General features: G+C 42.6%; 2 protein-coding genes across 10 annotated transcripts; one reads left to right on the top strand and one right to left on the bottom strand.

Moving 5' to 3' along the window:
- Positions 1-22: 22 nt before the first annotated feature.
- ddx3xa (DEAD-box helicase 3 X-linked a) lies at positions 23-16,043 on the bottom strand. 9 transcript variants are annotated; one of them, XM_080478101.1, is made up of 22 exons: positions 15,720-16,028; positions 14,232-14,277; positions 14,021-14,068; positions 12,954-13,013; positions 12,581-12,667; positions 12,418-12,489; positions 10,362-10,469; positions 9,873-10,014; positions 9,686-9,799; positions 9,503-9,602; positions 9,296-9,431; positions 9,101-9,198; positions 8,927-9,025; positions 8,680-8,840; positions 8,453-8,597; positions 6,890-7,034; positions 6,539-6,589; positions 5,228-5,409; positions 3,569-3,686; positions 3,326-3,479; positions 3,036-3,157; positions 23-2,450 (listed from the first exon to the last, which is right to left on the bottom strand). In XM_080478101.1, exons 1-22 carry the CDS (start codon positions 15,762-15,764, stop codon positions 2,365-2,367), a joined length of 2,319 nt encoding a protein of 772 aa, XP_080334227.1. In that variant the 5' UTR covers positions 15,765-16,028; the 3' UTR covers positions 23-2,364. The 9 variants fall into 9 exon arrangements, with proteins under 9 accessions (XP_080334227.1, XP_080334228.1, XP_080334229.1 ...); XM_080478102.1 differs by lacking the exon at positions 6,539-6,589; XM_080478103.1 differs by lacking the exons at positions 12,418-12,489; positions 12,581-12,667.
- Positions 16,044-18,791: 2,748 nt separating this feature from the next.
- fkbp7 (FKBP prolyl isomerase 7) lies at positions 18,792-23,255 on the top strand. Its single transcript, XM_080478732.1, has 4 exons — positions 18,792-19,100; positions 19,429-19,580; positions 21,650-21,777; positions 22,487-23,255. Exons 1-4 carry the CDS (start codon positions 18,886-18,888, stop codon positions 22,646-22,648), a joined length of 657 nt encoding a protein of 218 aa, XP_080334858.1. The 5' UTR covers positions 18,792-18,885; the 3' UTR covers positions 22,649-23,255.
- The last annotated feature ends 31 nt before the right edge of the window (positions 23,256-23,286 follow it).

The raw sequence follows: 23,286 nt of genomic DNA, 5'->3' as shown, positions 1-23,286 counted from the left end.
TTTTTTATTTTTTTCTTTTCTTCCAAATTTCGGCGCCCAATTTAAAAAAAAAAAAAAGTAGATTTTTGTAATCCGAGATGACGAGCGGCCCTGAGGAGGCCCTGAAACAGCTTGTGGATATTATTTACTGAGTCCAATGTATCTTAAACATTAAAAAGCTCACACTACCCCGAAATATATAAATTTCACGCATACAGGTGACATTCAACATTCAAGTGCCAGTGTTTTTTATTTTTTTGTACTGTCTTTTGGTCAAGTTTCTGAAACTTTCAAAGAATCACTTTGAGGCTTACAAAAATAAATATTTGTCAAAAATGCTTAATAAATTACACAAAACTAGCAGCAAAAGTAGAATCTAGAAATCTGTGCAAATGGCTAAATTCCCCCCGACTGCTAAATCCCCTGGTCCCAAATAAATCCTGGTTTTAAACGTTGAGAACCCGTCCCCCTTTGTAAACAAGCTGCGTTTTTATTTATTTCTCTCCCCCCCCCCCCCCCACGACGACGACGATGACGATCTCCTCACACACAATATTTGGAAGCTTTTAAGGACACATATCCGAGACATCTATATAAAACTCTAGATGTGCAATAAAACAACTTTTGTAAAACTCGATGGGCACGACGTACGAGGGCCTACAACGCCTAAATCAAGTAGCACCATTCAAATCTCAAGTTCTCAACACCGTCAGTGCATCCGCTTTTTTGTTTTCAGTTCTTAAAACAAAAAAACAAAAACAAAACAAAAAAAAAAGGTTGTTTTTCAAGGCACAACACACCCGATGAGAAGACTCTCACTCCGGTTCACGACGGAGCCACAGATTATTAGACGCGTCTGAGCAGGTGACGGGACTCTTAGCTGATCCGTCCTTCGCGGAGAAACTACGACCAAAGCAGTGCACTGAACCCCCCCCTCCCTCCCCCTTCTGGAGTGCTGCTCCACCCGCTCCGACCCCTCCGCCGTGGGATTGAAACCTCAGTGATCGCTCGAATGCCCGCCTCTTTCTCGATTTATTTCTTTAAAGATGAACCATGCCTCCAATGCAGCTTGAAAAGAGAAAACGGTTGTAATTAAGTTAAGCCTGCGACTCAGTTCACACACCTCCTTTCCTCCTTGACCAAAAAACAAAACACTAGCGAGCGTAGAATACCATCTGGGCCTGGTGGTTCAGGTCGACATCACGCTGTGCCTCCCCGCCCCTCTCCCCCGATGCTGTGGTCCTTTATGCGGCCATTTTGAACTTCACTTTCAAAGATGGCATCCGTTTCTCTCTTTTTTTTTTCCTTTTGAGTTTTGTTACATTTTTTTGCGGAGAAACGATCCAAAAGACAAAAAAAAACAAACCCAAAAAACGACTCGTTTCCTCCCGTTCTGCAGACACCTGCTCCGGGGAAAAAAATAAATCGTCTCAAGTAAAAAGGAACAAAACGCCGCCCACTTCGCTCGGCGCAGCTAGCACTCGGTAACAGACTAGCTGCCATAACACTGTCGAGTCAATTGAAAAGGTTGTGGAGTAACAAGTTCCAGCATCGCCTGCTACGACCTCAGCGATCGGTTTGCTTAATGACTTCCGTGTTTCTTAAGATTACGATAGGAATGGCTATTTCAAAAGACTACCGTGTCCAGGAAAAGGAGCCTGTCCAGGATAGAGTGAGCAAAAAAAGAAACAAGAAAAATAAATGTAACTTTGTCCCGGAGGATCCGAATACAGATGCTTCACAGAGTGGGATTATCGCAATGCTCCGTAGCTGTTCGACTGTAGAAAAGGCTACATTATATGTTCCTGCGGATAAAATTTGAAGTTCAAATGGAGTCGTGACTCGGAGAGCCACAACGCCCCCGTGTTTGCCAAGGTTTGCTTCAGTCCAAGCTCAGTCTACCTTTTGAATATATTTCACCAAACAAAAAAAACAAAAAACAAAAACAAAAGTAGAAACTAATTTAGAGCGCTTGGCCATGTTCGTCTGGTGAAATGAAAACAGATTTCCGTTACATTAACATACAAATGATCCTCAGGTTACTCAATTGGTCTTTTTTTTCTTTTTTAAACCACAAAAAGAACAAAAATACTTTTTTTTTTTTCCTTTCCTTTAAACGATGAAAGTCCGAGGTTGCAGTCGGACAACGCATGTCAGCATCCATGCTCACTCTGAGGTGTGCGAGTCTCTGCCGTCTCCAGTGTGACGAGCCGCCGCCGGCGCCATGCTGCACCTCCGCTCGGGAGGAGAGAGAAGCGAATGGCAGAGAACCGGGTTGGTGATGGACTGTGCGTCAGTGAAGCTACACAGGGAGGGTTGTTATGGTCTGGCTTAAGTTAACATGTGGTTTCCAATGGGTTGCCTGGCAACCGGTTCCTATGGCGTCTAGTTGCCCCACCAGTCCACACTACCAGAGTGGCTGTAGTTTCCCCCGTAGCCGTCGTTGCCGTAGAAGTTGCCGCCAAAGCCACCTGCGGACAACAGCTCAACGTCAGGCGCAAGTTTTAGAGTCTTTAAACTTTTGTTTGATTTGTTCTAAGAGCTGAAGAAGAATCTGGACTCACAGGAAGAACTTTTCCTCAGCAAGACTTAAGAGTTTAACATTTCAATTATTAGTGAAATGAAAATGAAACTTTAGTGAAAAACCAAAAGTCTAGAAACGGTTCCAGACGAGCTATATATATATATATATATATATACTGTTAACAGCTTTAAATGAGCCCAGCAGCTTCACGTTGCTTCGGCTCAGTACAGTTTCAAATAAGAACTTTCTACCTTTCAATTAAAGCTGTTTTGTCACCATGGCCAAGAAAAATGATTAAAAACTTAAGTCTTGCGGTGAGCAATTCAGTATTTTCAATTGATCTCTCAAAAAGACTTAAGAGGATAAACCATGCGAAACAGACTTTTTCTTTAAAACTGGGGGAAATAATGAACACAAGTAATTTATTCCATTACCACAGAAAGTCAACAGATATTTTTGTTCACAAAAGTCAAACAGTTTGTGTCTAAATGAGGCAGAATAAAAAGGCCGATTGAGTAAATCATTTCCTCACCTCCACCAAAGCCGCGGTTTCCTCCGTGACTTCCGGCACGTGGCCCTGGACGGTTTCCTCCGAAGCCCCCGGAGCCGCCGGGCGTCTGACGGTAATCTCTGGCTCCGAAGCCGCCCGAGAACCTGAACCGGAGCAGAGCTCGTGTCAACAAGGTACAGAACCGTCCAGAGCAGATCGTCTCAAAGGCCGCAGATTGTTTGCTCTTACGTGACACGGATCAGATTAATGAAAGATGTCTGAACCAATCAGGATCAGTGTAACTGTGTGTGTGTGTGTTTCTGGACAGTCACCTCTTGGAGCGTCCGCGGCTGCTGCTCTTGTGCTGGTGCTCGTAGGCCAAACTCTCGAGCCAGGAGGGAACCTCCTGCTTGGCCTCCACCAAGATGTCCAGCAAATCTTTGGTTATGTTGCTGTTTTTGTCGTTAAAGAACGACGTGGCCAGACCTGCGACACACAGAGAGAGAGAGACATTACAGTAAACTAACAGTGCGCAGACTGAAGCTACAGTGACTGGAAACTTTAACAACACGTACCGAGGTTGCCCACACGTCCCGTACGGCCAATACGGTGAACGTACTCCTCAATGTCGCTGGGCAAATCAAAGTTAATGACGTGCTTCACGTTGCTGATGTCCAGACCTCTGGCAGCCACCTGGAAGAGGAAGAAAGAAAAAAAATAAAGATGAGAACTATTCGATTAATGATCCATTACTATAGAAACGTAATGCCAGTTCAGCCAAAAGCCACATTTCCTTCATGACCCAGTTAGATCAGGTTTCACTCCGATGTTTCCAGGAAGCAAAGAAAAGCAACCGATCTCAAGCTTAGTGGAGATTTAACACTAGTTAAAACACCCAGAAATGGTGTACTCACATATTCATTCATACAGTACACACACGTACAAGTATAAAACTAGAATCTCATATTTATATATATATATATATATATATATATATATATAACTTCCTTACTTTTTCAGACATGTCGAATTAGATGTGCGTATTCTTGAATCTAGATTATTTTACGTATATACATTTTCTAAAATATAGATTAAGGGGTTTGTGTGTGTTCATGCTCAAGACCTTTATTTGTCACCACAATAAGGATTAAGAGACAAGAAACTGTCTTTCATGCAGTCCCGTACCATTTAGCCTAGTGCCAATAGTCTGGGCACACGGCTCAGTATCGGTCATTCAACTTCAGTAGTTATTTTCCTGACTGAAATCCTCTCGTTTGTCTATGCCATGTTTTCTCTCTTTTTCATCCTCGACCACTCAAATTCTTCGCCGCACCAGTAATTTTTAACCTTTTTACAACCTAAAAAGACAGTTCCTCTGACCATTTCCATTCTTTTTGCCAATTCTGATAGACATACCTTCCAGGTGGAACTTGAGAACCTTCCCTCTTAAATCAAGTTATATTTCTCTTTTCTTAACCAACCCATTTGCCACACAATCTTCAAAATTGTATAATTGATAGTAAATCTAAGTACGACAATTAAGGTGCCTAGATAAGCAAATAACATTTCAATTTGTTTAGTCTGAAACCGCAAGACAGCCGGATTAATGAATAATTTGGAAATACAGCAACAGGGACAGTTTGGAAATACATGCACTGAAGTATCTGAAAAAAGGCAAAGTTTATGGATCAAAGATTATTCGAAGTGTACTAAGTTTTTTGGGGGATGAAAACAGTCAAAATGTGTTTAATCAGGTTGTTTACCGATATAAATCTGAATCATTGGGCCTAATCAGCAGCATTTCTATAAAAACCCCAAAATTCAGGAAGCGTCTGAATCATTTTTGATTTGACTTTATATAAATAAATATACGTTTGTAGATAATAAGCAAAAATATATAAAGGTGTGGAGAAAAAAAAGAAAGACGAAAGGTTCAGTCGGCGGACAGCCAGAGGGAAGATGCTCCTCCTCATCCTCCGTTTATCTTTATACACGCACACTGCCTGAAGGCAAACTCAAATTAGTATAAATAGATTTTATTTTTGTATGCATCTGGATTTAGCACATGTTTTGACATGTCGGGAACAAATAAAGAAAGTAACAACCATATGTTTTGAGCAGCCTGTAGTTTCCAAAGAAACTTGATCTAAATATAAAAAGGCACCTTAATCCAGGCCACCTTCTGGTGCGATGGCCTATGAGCCCATTAGGTGTAACTAAGGTTTGATACTCACGGCTGTGGCCACCAGGATGGGGCACCGCCCGGATCTAAACTGGTGCAGCGCCTCTTCTCGGTCCCGCTGGGATCGGTCTCCGTGGATGCTGGTGCAGGCGTAGCCTTCACGGTACAGGAAGTCTTCCAGAGCGTCGGCTCCTTTCTTTGTCTCCACAAACACCAGAGTGAGTGACTCTTTACCTGCGCAGCCAGAAATAAGATGTGAAAAGGAAGGAAGAGCAGGTAAAGAGCAAGAGAGGAGGAGAACAAAACAATGGATTACCTGAAACAAAGCTCTAAAAAGGATGCTTTAAGTGACTAAAATATGAAAGCAGGAAAAACTACACTGAAAACTGCCTGCTCATGAGAAAAGAATGAGAACTTATAAATGGAGGGTTGCATAAAAAGCTTTCAATTCACTGACAACCATTAATTGACAACACCGACTCAAAAACCAAATTGATATTTGTAAGAATTGATGAATTGGATTGTTTTCCGGATGTCAGGCATTAATGGCTCTCAGAGGAAAAGCTTGCGGTTGTAAAAATGACAAAAGGGGGTGATGGGAGGGGCAGACCATTCCAAGTCGCACCATTTGCCACTGCACCTCATACAAAACTCGAGTCTAAATTTAAGTCCTGAGGAAAAAATAATCTTATTGTCAAAGAAAGTTATTTGAATGAATTGAACCTCAACTGGGTTTAATTCAGGTTCCGTTCACGACATTTAAAATGAAAGCGTGTCATTTTTGTTTACGAAAAGTTTTGCAGTCTCACGACAACTTTTTGAACAGGATGACAGTTTCCATGGAAATGGCAGATTCACTGAAAATTATGTCATTAGCAGGATGATCCCCGAGTTTATCTCCGTGGAAACATGAGTGGTTTCATAACAAAAAATAAATTAAAAAAAGTTTCCATGGAGACACACCGAGTCTGAGCGCTTTCACAAAGTTGTGTTTTCAGTGGCTTCAAGCGCTGCTGTGTCAACGGAAAAGTTGTGTTTTCACTTGGAAACGTTGTGTAAACGGGGTTTGAGTGTAAACTGGAGCCGAGGAAGCCGATGTTGAAAGTCAGCCGCCATTAAATCTGCCAGAGCCACCTGACGGCAGCCAACAGCTGACAACAACGCAGTGATTAACATTCAAGTGGACGCTTCACTCAGAGTTTGATGCAACGGCAGAATGTTCCTCTACAAGCGGAGATCAGAGAAAACAAAGACGCGAGGCAGCATGTCGGCCGGGGGGGCGGAGGGACACAATGAGCTGTGGGATGTGATGTTTCTGGCTTGTGGGCCACAGTGAAGTTATTAAGGGATGTTTCACACTCACCTGGTTTCTCTGGGGCCTCTGTCACATTTTCCTGAACATCACTGGGAATAACTAAGATAAAACCAAACCGGCCAGTAAACGGGAGGCTGCTCAGTACAAAACTTTCACAGCTTCAGATCATCGTGACTAGAAACACAACCCCTCTTTAAAATGTATAAAAAAGTGCCTGATCACCCCTGCACCAAGTCGTTTATGTTTAATGTCTTGCTATAGTCAATAATCGTTAGCAGAGATGCAGCAAAGTCAATATTAGCTTGGTGTGTGAGCACGGATTGACCAAACACACGATGGCAGGTTTACAGCCAAGTGCATGTGTATGTGTACTTTAGCCGCCGAGTGAGCGTTCCTTACCTGTGGCGTTAAGCAGGTCGAGAAGGAAGGACCTCTTGTCGGTGTCCTCCACCCACACCACCTTCTGGGTGATGTTTTCTGAAGTGGAACCAACGCGGCCCACTGCCAGGAAGATGTAGTCCTCCAGGAAGTCACGAGCCAGGATCTACCGGAACAATGCAGATGGTTTCACACGTTACATGGGACAGGAGGAGCAATACATGATACTGTAAATCAGGAGTGTCAAACACACGGTCTGTGGGCCACAACCGGTCCGCAAGAGGCTCCGATCTGGCCAATGGTAAAAATTTCAAAGAAAACATTGCCTTTTTTTTTTTTTTTTTTTTTTTTTTTTTTTAAGAGGACACAACACAGACGCAAGCTGAGATACTGTGGTGTTGCCATGAGAGCGAGCTACCTGGTTGCTATCAAACCAGCCTCAAAGTCGTGCTGTCAAGGCGAATTTGTAAAAAACACCCTTAATGCAACAGCTATAAGGCAGGTTTTTTGTTTGTTCTTTTTGTTGAGATATTAGTCATTCTCTGTAGTAATTGCTAAACATTTGGCAAAAAACACACATTCAAAACTTAAAACACTGACAAACAAAAACTTTTAAGTTCAATTTAAAGGTTGTACACTACTTTACCACCCGGAAAACTCAAAATGAACTTGTGGGCCGCATGCGGCTCTGGGTGTGAATGTTCAATGACTCGGGAATAAATAGACCCCTTTCACCAGCGAGTTTAATAGTTAAGCCAACGGTGTAAATTTACAGCCTCATTTTAAACTACTTTCTGCTGTAATGAACTCTACAGATCACCCTTTTTTATCATTCTTAGACTTTAGACTGCTTGGAGATCTTTACATTTTACCATGATAGTGAGCATATTTGGGAAAATTCAGCATTCTGTCCTGAATCAGACACTCCTGCAGGAAGTAACAAACAGCAATTTATCGTTTTGTATCCGGTTATACAATCTTTCCATCAATGCGTCTGACTGGATCACTCAAATCAATGAGTGAAGTGATCATTGTTTTGCTTCTATTGTAAAAGATCTTTTATGACAGACACCAAATGTTTGCCAGTGAAGGTATATCTTCAGAGCCAACAATCATTACCCAGTAAGAATGCTGGCCCTCAGCAAAGAGATGTATTTGTAATGATTAGTTTGAGATCAAAGGTAAAGAAACGTGTTCAAGGATCACGATGTAAAGCACCAGCAGAGAAATACAATAACCACCGACTACAGTAAAACTGAGCCGAGCAGACATGAATGTACATGTTTGCCCTGTACGGGAGTCCTCATTGTTCACGTAGTTTACTGGATGACAAACAAGCCCACCGCTGATCTGAAAAGATATCAACCTGAGGCCACGTTTACATGAAGGTTGAGCAAAAAATGTCAAAATATTTATTTTTTTCCTCTTCTTTTGGCCTGGCGTGTCAACAATATTGTCTGCGTTTCTGCCAAACGCAAAAAAGATGCCTTTTCACTTAAAACCTTGAGTAAACGGGGCCCAAGTCTGGTTTTAATGGAGGATGAAATTTTCAAAAAGCATAAAAAAAGATTGAGTGAAAGTCACCTGGATTTCTTTGGGGAACGTGGCACTGAACATCATGGTCTGGCGGATGCCTTTAGGCGGCATCGTGTCCTGCTCCACGATGCGTCTGATCTGCGGCTCGAAACCCATGTCCAACATGCGGTCAGCCTCGTCCAGGACCAGGTAGCTGCCGAGAGACGAGACACGTTAACATGTGGGGGAAATTGAAGCCTGGTGGTGGATTAAGCAAGGCTTTGTGGGATACTGACTTGCAGTAGTCCAGACCGATCTTGCCCCTCTCCATCATGTCAACAAGACGGCCGGGTGTGGCCACCAGCAGGTGGCAGCCTCTCTCCAAGTCTCGGATCTGCTGGCCAATGTCGGCGCCTCCGTACACCACACAGGGGCGCAAACGAGAGCGATACGCAAACTGTAAAACAAGGGAACAAAGTTTAAAGAATCTCAACTTCAAATCAATGTTGAGATAGAAAAGCTCAAAATCGAGGTACAGCTCACCTTCCTGGCCTCGTCGTAGATCTGCAGGGCGAGCTCTCTGGTGGGGGCCAGGACCAGGGAGAGCGGGTACTGCTTACGGCGGCCATACCGGCCATTCTCCTGTAGATCAGAAATTGTGTGAGCTGTCTGATTGGATATGGATATCCAAAGATGTGCGTTTTTCATTTCCAGTACCTGCCCGCCGTTCTTGGCAGCCTGCAGGGCGGCTCCCGGCCCGTCGGTGTAGATCTGACTTAGCACTGGCAGCAGGAAGGCGGCGGTCTTACCAGAGCCTGGGGAATAGCGTATACGGAGATTTAACAACTAAAATGTTAAAACAGGTTTTTTTTCCTCTCCTTACAAGAGGCTATAAAAACCTAAAAAACCAACCAGTCTGGGCACAGGCCATCAGGTCTCTCTTGGACTTGATGATGGGGATTGCGTGCTTCTGGACTGGAGTGGGTCGAGTGTAGCGACTCAGGTTGATGTTCCCCATGACGATTTCCCCCATGTCCACGTCGTGGAACTACGTCAGACAAACATACGTCAGGACAAGATATCTAAGCTGCCAGACAGAAGAACGGTAATAAGACTTACACTATCAATGTGAGGCGTGCAGTTGCTTCCAGTTGCCTCCACTGGAATATCGTCATACTTCTCAAAGTTTATGCCAGTGTTGCTTCCAGAAAAAAGCTCACTAGAAAGTGGAGATTTTCACAAGTTTAGGTTGTTGAGCAGGTAAAACTGGTGAGGGTTTTGAAATCTCAGGTTTCATCTTACTGTTCCAGGCGCTCATTGGGAGCGGTGGGCTTGGACCAGTCGTCCTCTCTGATGTCCTCTGCCCAGCGACTGTTTCCTCCTCCTCCTCCTGCGGAGAAGCCCCCGCGGTCGTATCTGAACAAACACAGATGGTTTAAACTCCGACTAAGTGAAATCATCAGCACATAAAGTAATTTCTTCAACATACCTTCCTCTTGAGCCGGACCCGGAGCCGCGGTCGTTGAAGAAGTTGGACTTGGTTCTGTCATTGCGTCCTCCAAAGCTGTTGTAGGCAGCGTCCCTGCCAGGTCCGCCCCAGCCTCCCTCTTTGTTTTCGTAGCCACCAAAGCCTACGACGAAGAGACACCGAGCTCAGAGAAGAACCGGGAGATACGACGTACGATGAAGTTTCCCACCGAACCAAGCAGAACGTACGGCTGGTTCTCCATAAAATCAGAAAAGCCTGCTAATAGTTAAAAATTATCAAAGTACTCTAAATTTACCAAAGGTAACAGCTGATGTACACTGTACTGCGTATATCAAGAAAGCTCGGGGGGGAGGATCGTTTACGTTTTAAGCTACACTACTTGGATTTTGTTTTTTCTTTGACGATTTTCTTTCATTTCACCAAATGCATTTTGCAAATGCTGATTAAACGAGCCTCCACCCCTGTTACCACTGTAGGCGCTGCGCCCACCTCTATCACTGCGAGGGGGTCCGCGCCCTCCAAAGCCACTGTTTGCACGGTTGTCGTGGTAACCATTCACAAATCCATTGCTGCGTCCGCCGTCCCATCCGGGCGAGTCTTCAAGGAGACAAGGGAGAGGTAACAAGGGTTAGCACATGTCGCTTTAAAAAGGCCACAATATGCAAAGTACACTTATGGTGTATCTATGAACCCAATGTCCCATTTTTGGTTTTTTGCCCAATTTTAATATCTAAAGAAAAGTGGGATACAAGTAACTCCTGCACCCTATGACCTGAACTGAAAGAGTTCAATGCAATAAAGAAAAATGCCAAAGCAGATTTCTGTAACAGAATATTTCAAACGTAATTTAAAACTACACATGCATTAACTGTGTAGGCTGACTTTATCAACAGGCATACCACACCCTGTATTAGCCCGAATGGGACATTAACCACAGCGACCTAGCCGTGTCATTGTTCCCATCAGTGTGGAAGGCTGGAACGCGAGGCTTGCCACTCCACAACAGCACAGACAGACCACACAGGTTCAGCCTGTCACTGGCCTTGTTCTGGAGGAGAACTGGTTCAGCCAGATCTGTGGAGGAGCTCTGAGCTTCCACTCATGGACTGACAGGTAAACACTGCTGTTATGGTGTCACCCTTCTAGTAAGCACAAGGAAAAAACCTTGTGGGGATTCAAACACCAAGCTGTGCCGTTCACTAGCTCATCTCACTGCCCGTTATTTTAACCAGATTCTGGTTAGTGCACCAAGAATCTCTCAGGTACATTTGGATTAGCAAGTAATCCAAAACCAAGGGTGGCAATACGAGGTCAACGTGTTAAAAGGAAAGTCTGTCCACCCCAGTGATTCACACACACGCTTTGAACCACTTAATGTTTTCCTAATTAAACTATTCATTCACACCAATAATGCTGAACAACTCTGCAAACCAGGTCAAGCACACCATCCAGCAACGTTTTCCCCCCAACATCAAACCAGACAATAAACCTAAGACCCACCAAGATGGCAAGTCCCAGGAGAAACAAGGTACTGTGGAAATGGTTAAGACCAACACATGGATGCATTGTTTGGATACTAGCCAAACCTTCTCCAACTGTTCTTAACCTACATGATTCCAGCAACGCCCCAAAAAAGTCAGACAGCATTTCTACATGTGTTGGAAAAATTGTGACTGCCGCTTGGTATGCGCCACTGAAATTAATGGCACAACCAACAGATAGTGGAGCAAACCAAACCGGTTCAACTATAGACTTCACATGCTGACTTTGTCTTTTTAAAACTGGAACAGTCACCAGAGTCGTAATTGGCTTGGACAAGCCACCAATCGAAAAGGGAAAATTACGAAGATTAAATGACCAAAATCAACCGTCTCTCAATGGGAGATACCACACAGGACACATGACAAACATTTCACTCTGAAGTTACAGTTCTCTGTTCAGACAGATGCCATAGGTCAGGAGTATTGTGTGCTACAGAGCAGTGTGTCAGGTTTCTGTTCCCAGGATCACCAGCAGACTTCAAAAGGTGATTTTTGGCTGCACACAAGAGTGATGTGATCAAAGAAATTACCTAGAGTGGTGCTGGAACAAAAACCTACATGCACATGGACTCCGAGCACAGGATTCAATAATCCCACTGTTCCTTTACAGTACAAAAAAAATAAAGTCCACAAATGATTAATGAGTGGAGCTGAATGATGCCAGTTCAGAATGAACAGTAGTTATAATAGTGCTAATAGGATTAAATGGGCATGAATTGGGGGGGGTTTGCTGGACTCTCGCAGCTGCCATTGTCCCATCATTAGTAAGACGCTCACACCAGTGATGCAGTGCAGTCTTTAAGGCACCGTCACCATGCATCAGAAGCAACTTCAACTGCAAGCTTCAGCAAAGAGTGTTAGGCCTAGATTTCTGCTGCTCGTGTTCACGTGACAAAGCAGGGAGGGGGAGGGGCACACTACACTGACTGCGCCCCTTATGGCTAACTATGTGAACTGCCAGCGGGTACATTGGCATGGCATGCAGGTAGAGGTCACGGGTATACCACATCTGCTTGGCCAGCCCCCGCTGTAGGCATGGTAAAAGGCAAGCTCTTGAGAGGCCAGTCTTGGGTAACCTGAGCAAAGGTAGGGAAGCAGGCTATAAATAGACTGGAGTACTGGCTCATGCAGTATGAATGTCGGGCTTGACTTTACACTAATAGTTACCAATCTGACAGTCATCCCAGCCTGAAGTATAGTTATTTCTTTGCTGACACTCTGCCTGCCATGGCTGTGGAAACTGCTTTGGAGAAACTTGAAAGAAAATTGCAGGGCTTTGTTATATATATATATATATATTTAAAAAAAGGTAGGCAATTTTTAAACCAACAGGTTTTATGATAACATCAAGGTACTTTCTTAAATTTGCTTGCAAGCGTTTCAGCAGAAGGAAGCACATCAATTAATCATGAATCACTGTGCAGTGTGGATCTGACATAACCCTCTAACCCCCTTGGCTTTGCTGGTGTGGAAAATGGCTATTTCATGCATCTGAAAATGCAAGGTTTGCCCTCAGCGAAAGCAGACAGAAGGGACTTACAGAAATTTATGGGTGCCACTGAATAACCGCACTGTCTACCAGCGGAATAAGCATTTCCTGCTGTGGAATAAGAAAACAGTAAAAAAACAAAAAAGGTCAAGTGTGCAGAGACACAGAACCAAGAATTCAAGATTTTAATATCAAACCAGGCACACATGCCTTTATCTAAGGCCTTTAAGAGACCAGATGACAGAATTAAAATCAACACCACATCTTAGCATTTTTCCAGTCAATGCATTAATCCCATTATGTGACATTTTAAGTAAAAATTTATAATTTTGTGCTTTCGCTATAGAAAGGTTTCAAGTTTACATGGCAACGACCTAAAAAAAAGTCCATTTACACAATAGCAGAAAGTCTGAAAATTATTTAGTTAGCATACCCGGCCACAAATTGGTGCTGTTGGTTGTTTTAGCGATGAAATCACACGCATGCAGCAGAGAATAGGCTATGAACATTAATAACGGGAGTACACAGACATTCATATGGACAGACGATCAAGTTGGATTGTTAATACAATGACTTAACTATAAAACTAGAATATGGGCTGGGAACTATGCCACTGGACTATCGTTATTGTCCATCTACCCGGGAGCCCTAGTGTCAAAGAAAAGTAAAATTCTGGAATCCATTTGCAAAAAGTTGCACTTTCAGTGGCCCCGGGCGCCGTCGCTGTATAAAAACACAATGAAGGTTTTGTATTTTCACTTGAAGTCGTTGCCGTGCAAACGGGCCCTTAAACCTCCCCATTCCCTTCGGATCTAATTTCCCTCCACGTGAGCAGTCTGGGGTGTGGAAAAAGAAAGGAAAGACGTTGCAGCCACTCTTTAATCCCACCCGCCAGTCATTTCCCAGGCCAGAAAAAGCTGCCACGGACACAGAGGTAATCAATTTTATTGTGTGCACACGAGTGGATGCCCTCTTTGTCCTGAACTGCAGCCAGACTGCTGTTTCAGTTTTGACTGGCGTCGACACGTGACGCAACAGATCTGCTCCAAGTCGAGTTACGGTGCCCTGACAGGCTTTTTAACTAGATCAAACCTGGCGGCTCTGGGCCTTCAACTCACCATTCTTGGGAGCATCTTTGTTCCTCAAGTGAGGTGGAATGTAACGCCCTGAAAGAAGGGAAAAGCAACCAGTTACAGTCACTAAAATTACCAATTTACCAATACAAGGACAGTGGACTTCTATAATCTGTGTATTGCTGCAAAGGATTGCTGCAAAGGATGAAAATTTTGCCACAATGTTTGGAAGATGTGCAAATCCGTTATAACTCACTTCCTCCGCCTTGTCCGTCAGCAGAGTTCAAGTCTAGGGCAGCAAGCTGAAAGAGAGAGGTGGAAAAAAAGGAAAATATTTAATAAACAGAGATAAAAGCCAGGAACGTAGTATAAATATACACAAAAATGTATTTTCAAACAGTCCACTAAACTATACACTTAAGCTGGCTGGAACTTCAACAGAAGGGCCTTTTTGGAAACGATATCTAAACACATAATCACACACATACCATTTAAAATGTGGACTTTTACAGTAATTGCATTTGGGCAAAAATTAGAAAAATAGTAAGAATGCATACAAAAACTTCTACAGTTATCTAAAAGCTGGCTGTAACTTCTTGAATATATGTTTCTCAACATTAAATATCCCACATGTAATTAAGTTTATTTAACCATTGTGTCTGTGTAGAAGAACAAGTATGTTTAACACAAAAAGGAAAGATTTGGGTAAATATGGCGGCAGAAAACAGTAAATTAGCCAAGAATTAACCAAACACTTAATTGTTAAAAAATAAATCAATTTCATCATTAAATATCCTTAAAACTTAACTATAGTGCAGTGTAGCACGAGCATGTCCTTGTGTAATAAAGGGAAAATTTAAAAGGAAATACGAGGTAAACCCAAGGAAAATACAAGCTTAACTGGCCCTAACTTCTTAAATACAAGGTTTTTATAATATCAAATCACTCATGTATTCAGTTTAATTAACAGGTGTGTCACTGTTGCATAAGCATTTCACAACTAAAAATTTAAAAAAAAATTTTTTTAACATGTAATAAAGAGGCAAAAGCTAGTTTAAGTAGTTCGACAAAATCCAAGAACACTTTTAAGACGTCCGCTAAACTGGCTGTAAATTATATACAACCGGTTCCCCCCTCAAATTGACCAAGCCCCAAATCTCTCGTGTAATTCAGCTAAATAATGTTTAATTAACCGGTTTGCCTGAAGCTTTTCACAAGTAAATGTTGTCAAATTCCAACAATGATCCGCGTGTATCGGTGTATCTGAAGTCAGACGGGACTCTCGGTAGTGTACGTGTGTAATGTGAGGTTAATACATCGTGTACAAACGTTTTAAAAGCGGATAATCTGAGCTGGAACATTTCCTCCTGCGCCACGTTTCAGGCTGCGGAGGCCTCGGCGTTAGCCGGCTAGCTCGCTAAGAAGCCGGTAATTTTCCACCGACGAGACAACTATCTTTGTCTTTAACGACAAATTGGGATAAATGAGACGGGTTGAATGTGAACGAAAAGTGAGTTCAAAGTGGGGTTACAGCGGCTGCTGGGTTAGTTTTTAGCCTCGCGGCGCAGCGCCGAGCTCCGCCATCACAAACCGCCGGAACATCGTCACCTCCATTTTAGCAGCGTTAGCTTAGCCACTTAGCTTCGCTCCTTTTTTTTTCCGCTCTCTTCCTCTGTCGAAACTACATGTGCCAAGCCACAAAACACACACCAAGTGAGCGAATTTAAAATGTAGAATCACTTACCTGCTGATCTAGACCGTGTGGATTATCAACGACCACATGACTCATAACTAAAGAGAGTATTGGGGGATTATTTCTGAAGAGAAAGGATTTTCTTTGTTAGCGCGACCCCGGTTCTTCTGCCGTAAACTTGGTTTTTAAACAGTTTCCTGTACAAATGACAACGTCGAGGAGACGGTTACTCGTCGAGATAGACACACGGTTACTTTTTAAATAAATAAAAAGACGGAGTTATCAGTGTAAATTCCGAAGTGGATCGCTGGGATGAACAGAAACCCCCTCCCGACCGGTGTGACCGTGCTGGAATGAGACGTCCGAGCCGCACGTAGCGCGAGATATCCGCTCCGGGAGCCAGAGCACCGCGGCGAAGGCGCCAAATATCGCGAGACTTGGATTTAGCTGCAGCCCAATGGAAGAAGAGTGACAGCCAGCCTGGCCACGCCCACCCCCGTAATAATTACTGGTGCGCTTGTGTACTGATTCTGAAGGTACAAAAGTACTTTCTGTTCTCCTTTCCTATCTACTTTACCTTATCCCCCTGTATGACGACACGGGGTTAATGTTAGGAGGCTCCTTAAAGGAATTAAGGAAAAGTGATGATGTTGTGACCGTCGGACCACACTTTCATTAGGTGACTATTTATAATGCGACGGCGGTGCAGGTTAGTGACGTCATCCGTTGTGGAAAAAACTACAAATTTCCGAAAATGTACAACAAAAAGCACATTTATAACACTTTTTCCTATGCCTCTAAACGCTGATATAATGTCGAATATCACAAGGTTTGAATTGAAATCAGAGGAAAAGAGGCTACCAGGTGATTAGATAACCAATGCAAAGTGATAATAGGCGGCACAAAAAAATGTCTTTACTGTGTTTATTTTACACCATCCGCATAACAGTCATAGTTGGGATATGAGTTTTAGATTATCTAAAGTTGTTCAAGGCATATTATTGCATTGGCAACTTAACATGATCTGCATTGAGTCTTTCTGAGTTTACGTGAACGCTTGGATGAGCGGGTCCCTTTAAAATGTTGTCGCTGCAATGAATTGTGGAGCAGCATGATCTCGTCTCCTTTGATAAAGGATGCATCAGTGTTTCCTAGGCTACAGGAGGTTTTAAAGGAAGCATTTAGCCTCCTTTCCTTAACTTATTGAGAATTCGGACGTTCCTTATCATGGCCGCGACTTAAACACTTCCGGGGTTAAGGGAAAAATAGATTGGAAAAGGAGATAGGAGGGACTCTTTGGATGTACCTTGAAAGGCTTTTAAAATCTCTGCCTCATATCAACACAGGTATTACTCCATTTTCTTCCTCAGTAATGACCGTTAATAAGGACGTTGATTCCCACACTAGTATTACCATAAACAGATGCTTTTCTCTTTGTCATTGATCTACAAACATAATTTCTCCCCGTATAGGTACTACATATGGAATAATAAAGACATCTTGCATAGAAACAAATCCTTATTTTACCCTGACTGGTTTATTCATGACAAACTTCTGGTTCATCAGTAGTTTAACTCAGGTGGACTATTAAAATAAGAAAAATTCCCACACAGGTAAAAACACTTCCTCAATCAACTTTCCCTCCGCCTCACTCACTCAGTGCATTGTTTCACTCAGATCTTATGAATGACCATTAACAAACATATTGTACTGTACGTTTCCTGTTTTGTCCGATCAGGTGACGTCAGAGTCACAAGGTTTTCTTTTCTTCAGACACACCTGGTCCATCTGGTATCTGGTACATTTAAAAGGCAATATTTTTTTTCTTTAAATGAGTTTCTTTTCTTGTGTTGAAAACATTAAAACACTCAAATAAAATATATAAATATAGATAAATACAGGCTTTTTAAAATAATATATAATATTACAGGGTTTTTTTTGCGAAGCTCTCACTAACAATTTTAAGCCCGTGAAGCATTAATTTTGTCTTCAGTAGCTACAATGAACAGTAGTGGAGAGATGTGACATCCTTGTCTTCCGCCTCTTGCTACCGCTAATCAGAGACCTGTGCCCTCAGGGAGAGAAACACAACTATTAATATCTTTATATGACATCATAATTTAGAATTTATTGCCAAAACCCAACATTTCTAAGATAAAACCATGTTCAACCGAGTCCAAAGCCTTGCCGAAATCTAAGAAAAGTATAAAGCTGTTATTGGTTATCAAATAATTGTAATCAATATGGTCGAGTACCCAGCGAATATTATTGTGGATGGACCGTACTTTGAGAAATCCTGATTGAGTAAAAAATGGTGGCGACCACGAACAAGTATGGCGGCACCGGCGCCCATGATGCCGTCATATTGGATTCCCCACCAGCAGCCGGGTGAGGGAGGCATGGTTGCATGGCTATGTTTTTCAAAATGTGAAGTGCAGTTTCTTATTGTATGTGTAAATTGAGTTTGTGCAGAAACAATTTGTTGTCATTTTTGATTATATTTGGATATTTTTTATGTGGGATTATAGTTTTTAGGGCATGGGGACGGTGGCCCAGAAGTAGTTTATTATTATGTTCAATATTTACCCACAATATCAGTTATCAACCTTTTTTTTTTTCTGTTGACAAACAACAATAATGTAGATTCATATGTATCAAAACACGGATATACCAAAAATGTAAGTTTTCCGAATTTCACCAAGTATAAAATCAAAGCAATTACACTTTTATTCGCTTGGGCTTTTTCAGAGTACTGAATTGAGTGAATGTGTTGTTTTTATTCCGTGCAAGAATTGATAAAAGGGTATTTTGTTAGTAGTTATATCTATGAATTTTGCTATTATGAAAATAAAAATGTATAAAGTAAGAAAAGGTTTTTTGTCGGCTCTGTATATTACTTAAAAAGTGCCCAAACAACACTTTCTTTTTCCAAAGTAAAACGAAATCTTCATATATACACTTTTCAGAAGGTATGTGGGTTAGGGAGTTTTTCCCTGTGAATCGTCTGTCAGGAAAAGCGTGTACCCTCTAACCAATGGACAGTGGCTAAAGGCGGGGCCAATCTCCGGACTGACCAATCAGAAGAGATCAGTGAAACCCGAGCTCTATTTGCCTGACAGTCCAAACTGAGGGAGTCAGAGAGTGCCTCTTTGCATCAGTTCCGCAGGACGCAAACTCCGTCACTCTTCACAAGTTGCCACGAAAGCAGAGTTTGACGATGTGGAGGCTCGTGAGCTGCACTCTGTGCCTGTTGGCGTCCTCACAGCTCGGCCTGCAGACCGTCCGGGCCTCCGCTGATGAGCCGCACGGCGAGGTGAAGACTGAAGTGCTATTCCAGCCGGAGGAGTGCAGCCAGAGGAGCAAGAGAGGAGATCTGATCAACGCTCACTACGATGGCTACCTGGCCACGGATGGATCGCAGTTCTACTGCAGGTCAGTCACTCAAAGACAAATCTGACAGAAGTTTAAAATTGGTCTGCATGTATAATTCTCCACAAACACTTTATTATTGGATAAATGCTATATTATAAAGCTTTAACTCTGCATTATATGAATCTTGAATGTTATTCCTGAATGATTACCATGTTAGGATTGGATAGTAAAGGTTTAACAGTGCATTAACTTTTCACAGGTTTCCTGATTCATTCATCTGCTCCCACATATCGACCTGATCTGATCTACTGAGGGTCATCCCATTGTGATAATCTGATTCATCTGATAGGGACGACCTGATGAATTTGCTGTTGGGTTTCTGTTGCAGTCGGTCAGACAAGGACGGGCATCCTCAGTGGTTTGTGCTGGGCGTCGGACAAGTCATCAAGGGCCTCGACATTGGGATGATGGACATGTGTCCTGGAGAGAAACGGAAGATAACAGTTCCACCCGAGCTGGCTTTTGGAGGAAAGGGCAAAGGTGACAACACAGCGGTGTATACTGTGCATCTGCAGTTTGTAACTCATGCATGTCTTTATATTCAGCCTCTTTAATGCAGAAAAGGTCGAGTCTGATGATTGTGAGAGCCTCAAACACTTAATAGTAATGCCAAACAAAGAACACACCCAGACTCTCTGAATTAGATCTGAACTCTGAAAGCTTGAAAGACTCCTAAAGCTGGACCCAGACTCTTGATGTGTGATTCACACATTTCAAACCAAACTTGCATTCTTCCAAACAGATTCAGACCATAACCTTGACTTGGGAGTCTTTATTCTACACTTCCATTTCTTGAGACGTGACATTTTTTCTTGAAATTCACGCCCGACTCTTTCCACACACACGTCCAGGTTTCATGGACGCAGCATGGACCCTGAAAACCAGATCGGGATTAATTTAAAGAGAATCAGACCCGATCTACTGGATTTATTCATAAAAAAAAAAAAAAAAACAGAACACACAAATACCTAAAGCATCATTTTCAATAACCTGTTCATCAACCGCTCAGTAAAAATCAGAATTTCATAGTGAATAGTCACATTTTAATTAATTTTAGATTATAAAAATGAAGAGTTGTGTTCATAAAATCGAACAGGGAGCTCAACAAAGTCCTACATTTTCACCACAACTAGAAAAAACTAAATATTCACATTTTCCTATAAAAAAAAACCCAAGTGGTTTGTTTAATAAAGGCTCAGAGTGGGCTCTCTAAAACGATCTGATCATGACCTGTTCACACTTAAAAGTGCAGCATTTCATTTTAACCAGTTCACGAGGACGATCCAAGTGGGACCACACGTAAGTATTGTGTCGCCGGAGTAGCGTGCTGTGTCCTTTTGTCTGCAAACTTTAACGGACCCGACAAATCAAAAGTGAGGACAAACGATGTGTGATAGAACAGTGTTTTTAAAGTCTCTCTTCGTCACTGCACTGTGTGGCATTCGTCCCCGGGTGCCATAGCTCGTCTTCATGCCGTCTTGTCTTTTCTTGCAGCACGTTGGCTGAAAGGCCTCCGCATCCCTCGCAGCGTTCGCTGCTCGTGTCCACGTGGCATGTTACTCTGAGCATGCACGGAGGTTCAAAGGTCTCTACTCTCCTGCTTCTGCACCTGTGCATGAACTAACAGCTGGCTCCCCCGTGATCACTGCCTGCTCGATCCTCGGTGGGAGGCTGCGCTCTAACGGTTTGACTGCTTCGGTTGTCTCCGCTAACGCGAATGACGTCTTTGAGACAAGGTCCTGTCTGGGTGTCACATGACACGTCCAAACAAGACCTCTGGAATGACGTGATGGAATTTAAAAAAAAATAAAAATAAAAATTGTGACCTCATGGACTTGAACTTCAACCTCTTTCATAACAGGTATGACTCCTACTGTGGTCATGTCAATTCTGACAATACATTTGTAAGCATGTCACGTGTATGTATATATATATATATGACGGGATCGAGTCATACAATACTTGTTGAAGTGTGTCATATATATATATATATTTCAGTGACATGCTTACAGAAGTACTGTAAGAATGAAGTTTACCTGGACCGTGTTGTTGGGAGGCTTACCCGTCATGAAAGAGGTTTGGGTTCAACTCCAGATGGTGTCACATTTTTCTTTCTTTTTGTTTTTAAGTAGCATCAGGTCATCCAGAGGTCTTGTTTGGACGTTCATATGACGTCCAGGCAGGACCGCCATGCAATGTCCAGCAAAGACGTATAAAAAAAACCTTTCATTCCGGCCTTCCTGTCTTAAAGACGTATGGAAATTACGTCTCAAAGACGCCATCTGGACCACCCTTCGCTCAGCGGGAAACGTGTGTTTCGTCTCCTGACTCCGTTCAGGCGTCGCTTCGCTCTCTGGATGTTGGATGAGCCCAAATCACTGGACACCTTGTCCCACGTGTCTCTATTGTGGTTAGCAGCTATTTCACTGGCTTCCCGGCGACTCACGAAGCCGCCGCTGTAACCGCCAATCAGAGAACACAACTGAAAAGCAGATTTATCCTCAAATGCTCGTGTGCTTCTTACACCCTTTTGTTTGCTTTGACTCAAGGTCCAGTCCCGCCCAACGCCTCCGTGGTCTTTGAGGTGGAAGTGTTCGTGGTGTCCCGGGGGCCGCGCACGCTGCAGGCCTTCCAAAATATGGACCTCGATAAAGACAAAAGTCTGACAAAGACAGAGGTAAGTATGTCTTACGAACGGCAATAACTCTGAGCTAAAGGGGATCTCCTCGAGAGGTTTTTAAATTAAGAGAGATTATCATGTGGAGGCACAATGCTGAAGACAATGAAGACATATTACCTGCACCATCGTAAATGTTTCTGCAAGAAACTTAGTGTAGAAAGACGTTATAATTACATTTACTATCAATTTCAGCTTGATTTCTTTTCATTCATTTAAAAACTCTCGTTTATTTTGACCCAATTCATTTTAGTTCAGTGAAACTTAATTAAATGAAGATAAACTCACCTCATTGCAGTTCATGTCAATCTTCATTCCAACTGTGTTTCATTCAAATTAAATTAAATAAACAAAATTTTTTAAATCAATTCATTTGAGCTAAATTGAATAAATTCCTATAATCAAATAAATGTTTAGTTCTTCAGTTTAAATAACTTTACAATTTAGTGAAATTGAAATGTATTGAACTTAAGAGAGGGACGCTTCAGGAACGTTGACAGTTTTGGTGTTAAATTTAGCAAAGCAACAATGTGGGGAATTACTCAGATTAGTGAAATCTGAGATTTTTTTATTTTTATTTTATTGACACAGACCTAATGAAATGATGAAATCCTCATCCGGAGAGTTGGACAAATGGAAGGGACTTTTTTTGGGGGGGGGGGGGGGGGGGGGGGATTGTGATAATTCTGAAGCAGTGAATTGTTTCCAGGTGCGGGAGTATTTGAAGCTGGAGTACGAAAAAGGCGGGAAGCCTCGTGACGACCCTTTCTACGAGAAGATCATGGCAGATATATTCCGCAAGAACGACCAGGACGGAGACGGCCAGATCAGCGTGAAGGAGTACGACATATTTAAGCACGACGAGCTGTAGCCTGTTTGTAGTGACGGAGGGGGAGAATAGACGGTAAATCTAAAATAGACGGTCCACCCACACATGGCGGTTAGCATTTTTATCTGCTAACACTCAGCTGCTACGTCAGTATGTGGTTTTCCTACGTTTCCCAGAATGCATTTATAGAGCACCGGTTCCCCGCAGACGGCACTGTGGGGAACCGTGTGTGCATCTTTTTCCACTTCTCTGTTAGTTTTTTGTTTTTTTTAATGTTTAAACTTTGTGCATCATGGACACTTCTTCTTCTTCTTCTGGCTTTAACGGCAGTTTGCATTCCGTTGAATGATTTTAAAAAAAACTGACCAGTAGCTGTGTTTCGGAGGATTTCCCCTTTAAGACACAAGTTATCTTAACTGATTGGAGATTCATTCCTGCCTGTGATCTGCACCGCCTGAGAAAACGTGTTTACTTTTTTGTATAAACCACTAAATATGAGCTTTATCTTTAAGTACAAATGTTCCCGGCTTCCCTCTGGATTTCCCACCCACAGATACACGATGCAGAGCTTAACACATTAAAGTGGATGTAACAGACACACCGGGAGCCTCTCAAATGGGATGTCCAATAAAAAGACCAGTGAAAGATGTTTGGCCTGAGACGTTTTCATATGTAACTGA

This window comes from Lipophrys pholis, assembly GCF_963383615.2.
Source record: "Lipophrys pholis genome assembly, chromosome: 13".
NCBI classification, from domain to species: Eukaryota; Metazoa; Chordata; class Actinopteri; order Blenniiformes; family Blenniidae; genus Lipophrys; species Lipophrys pholis.
This window is presented reverse-complemented; position numbering and strand designations above follow the sequence as displayed.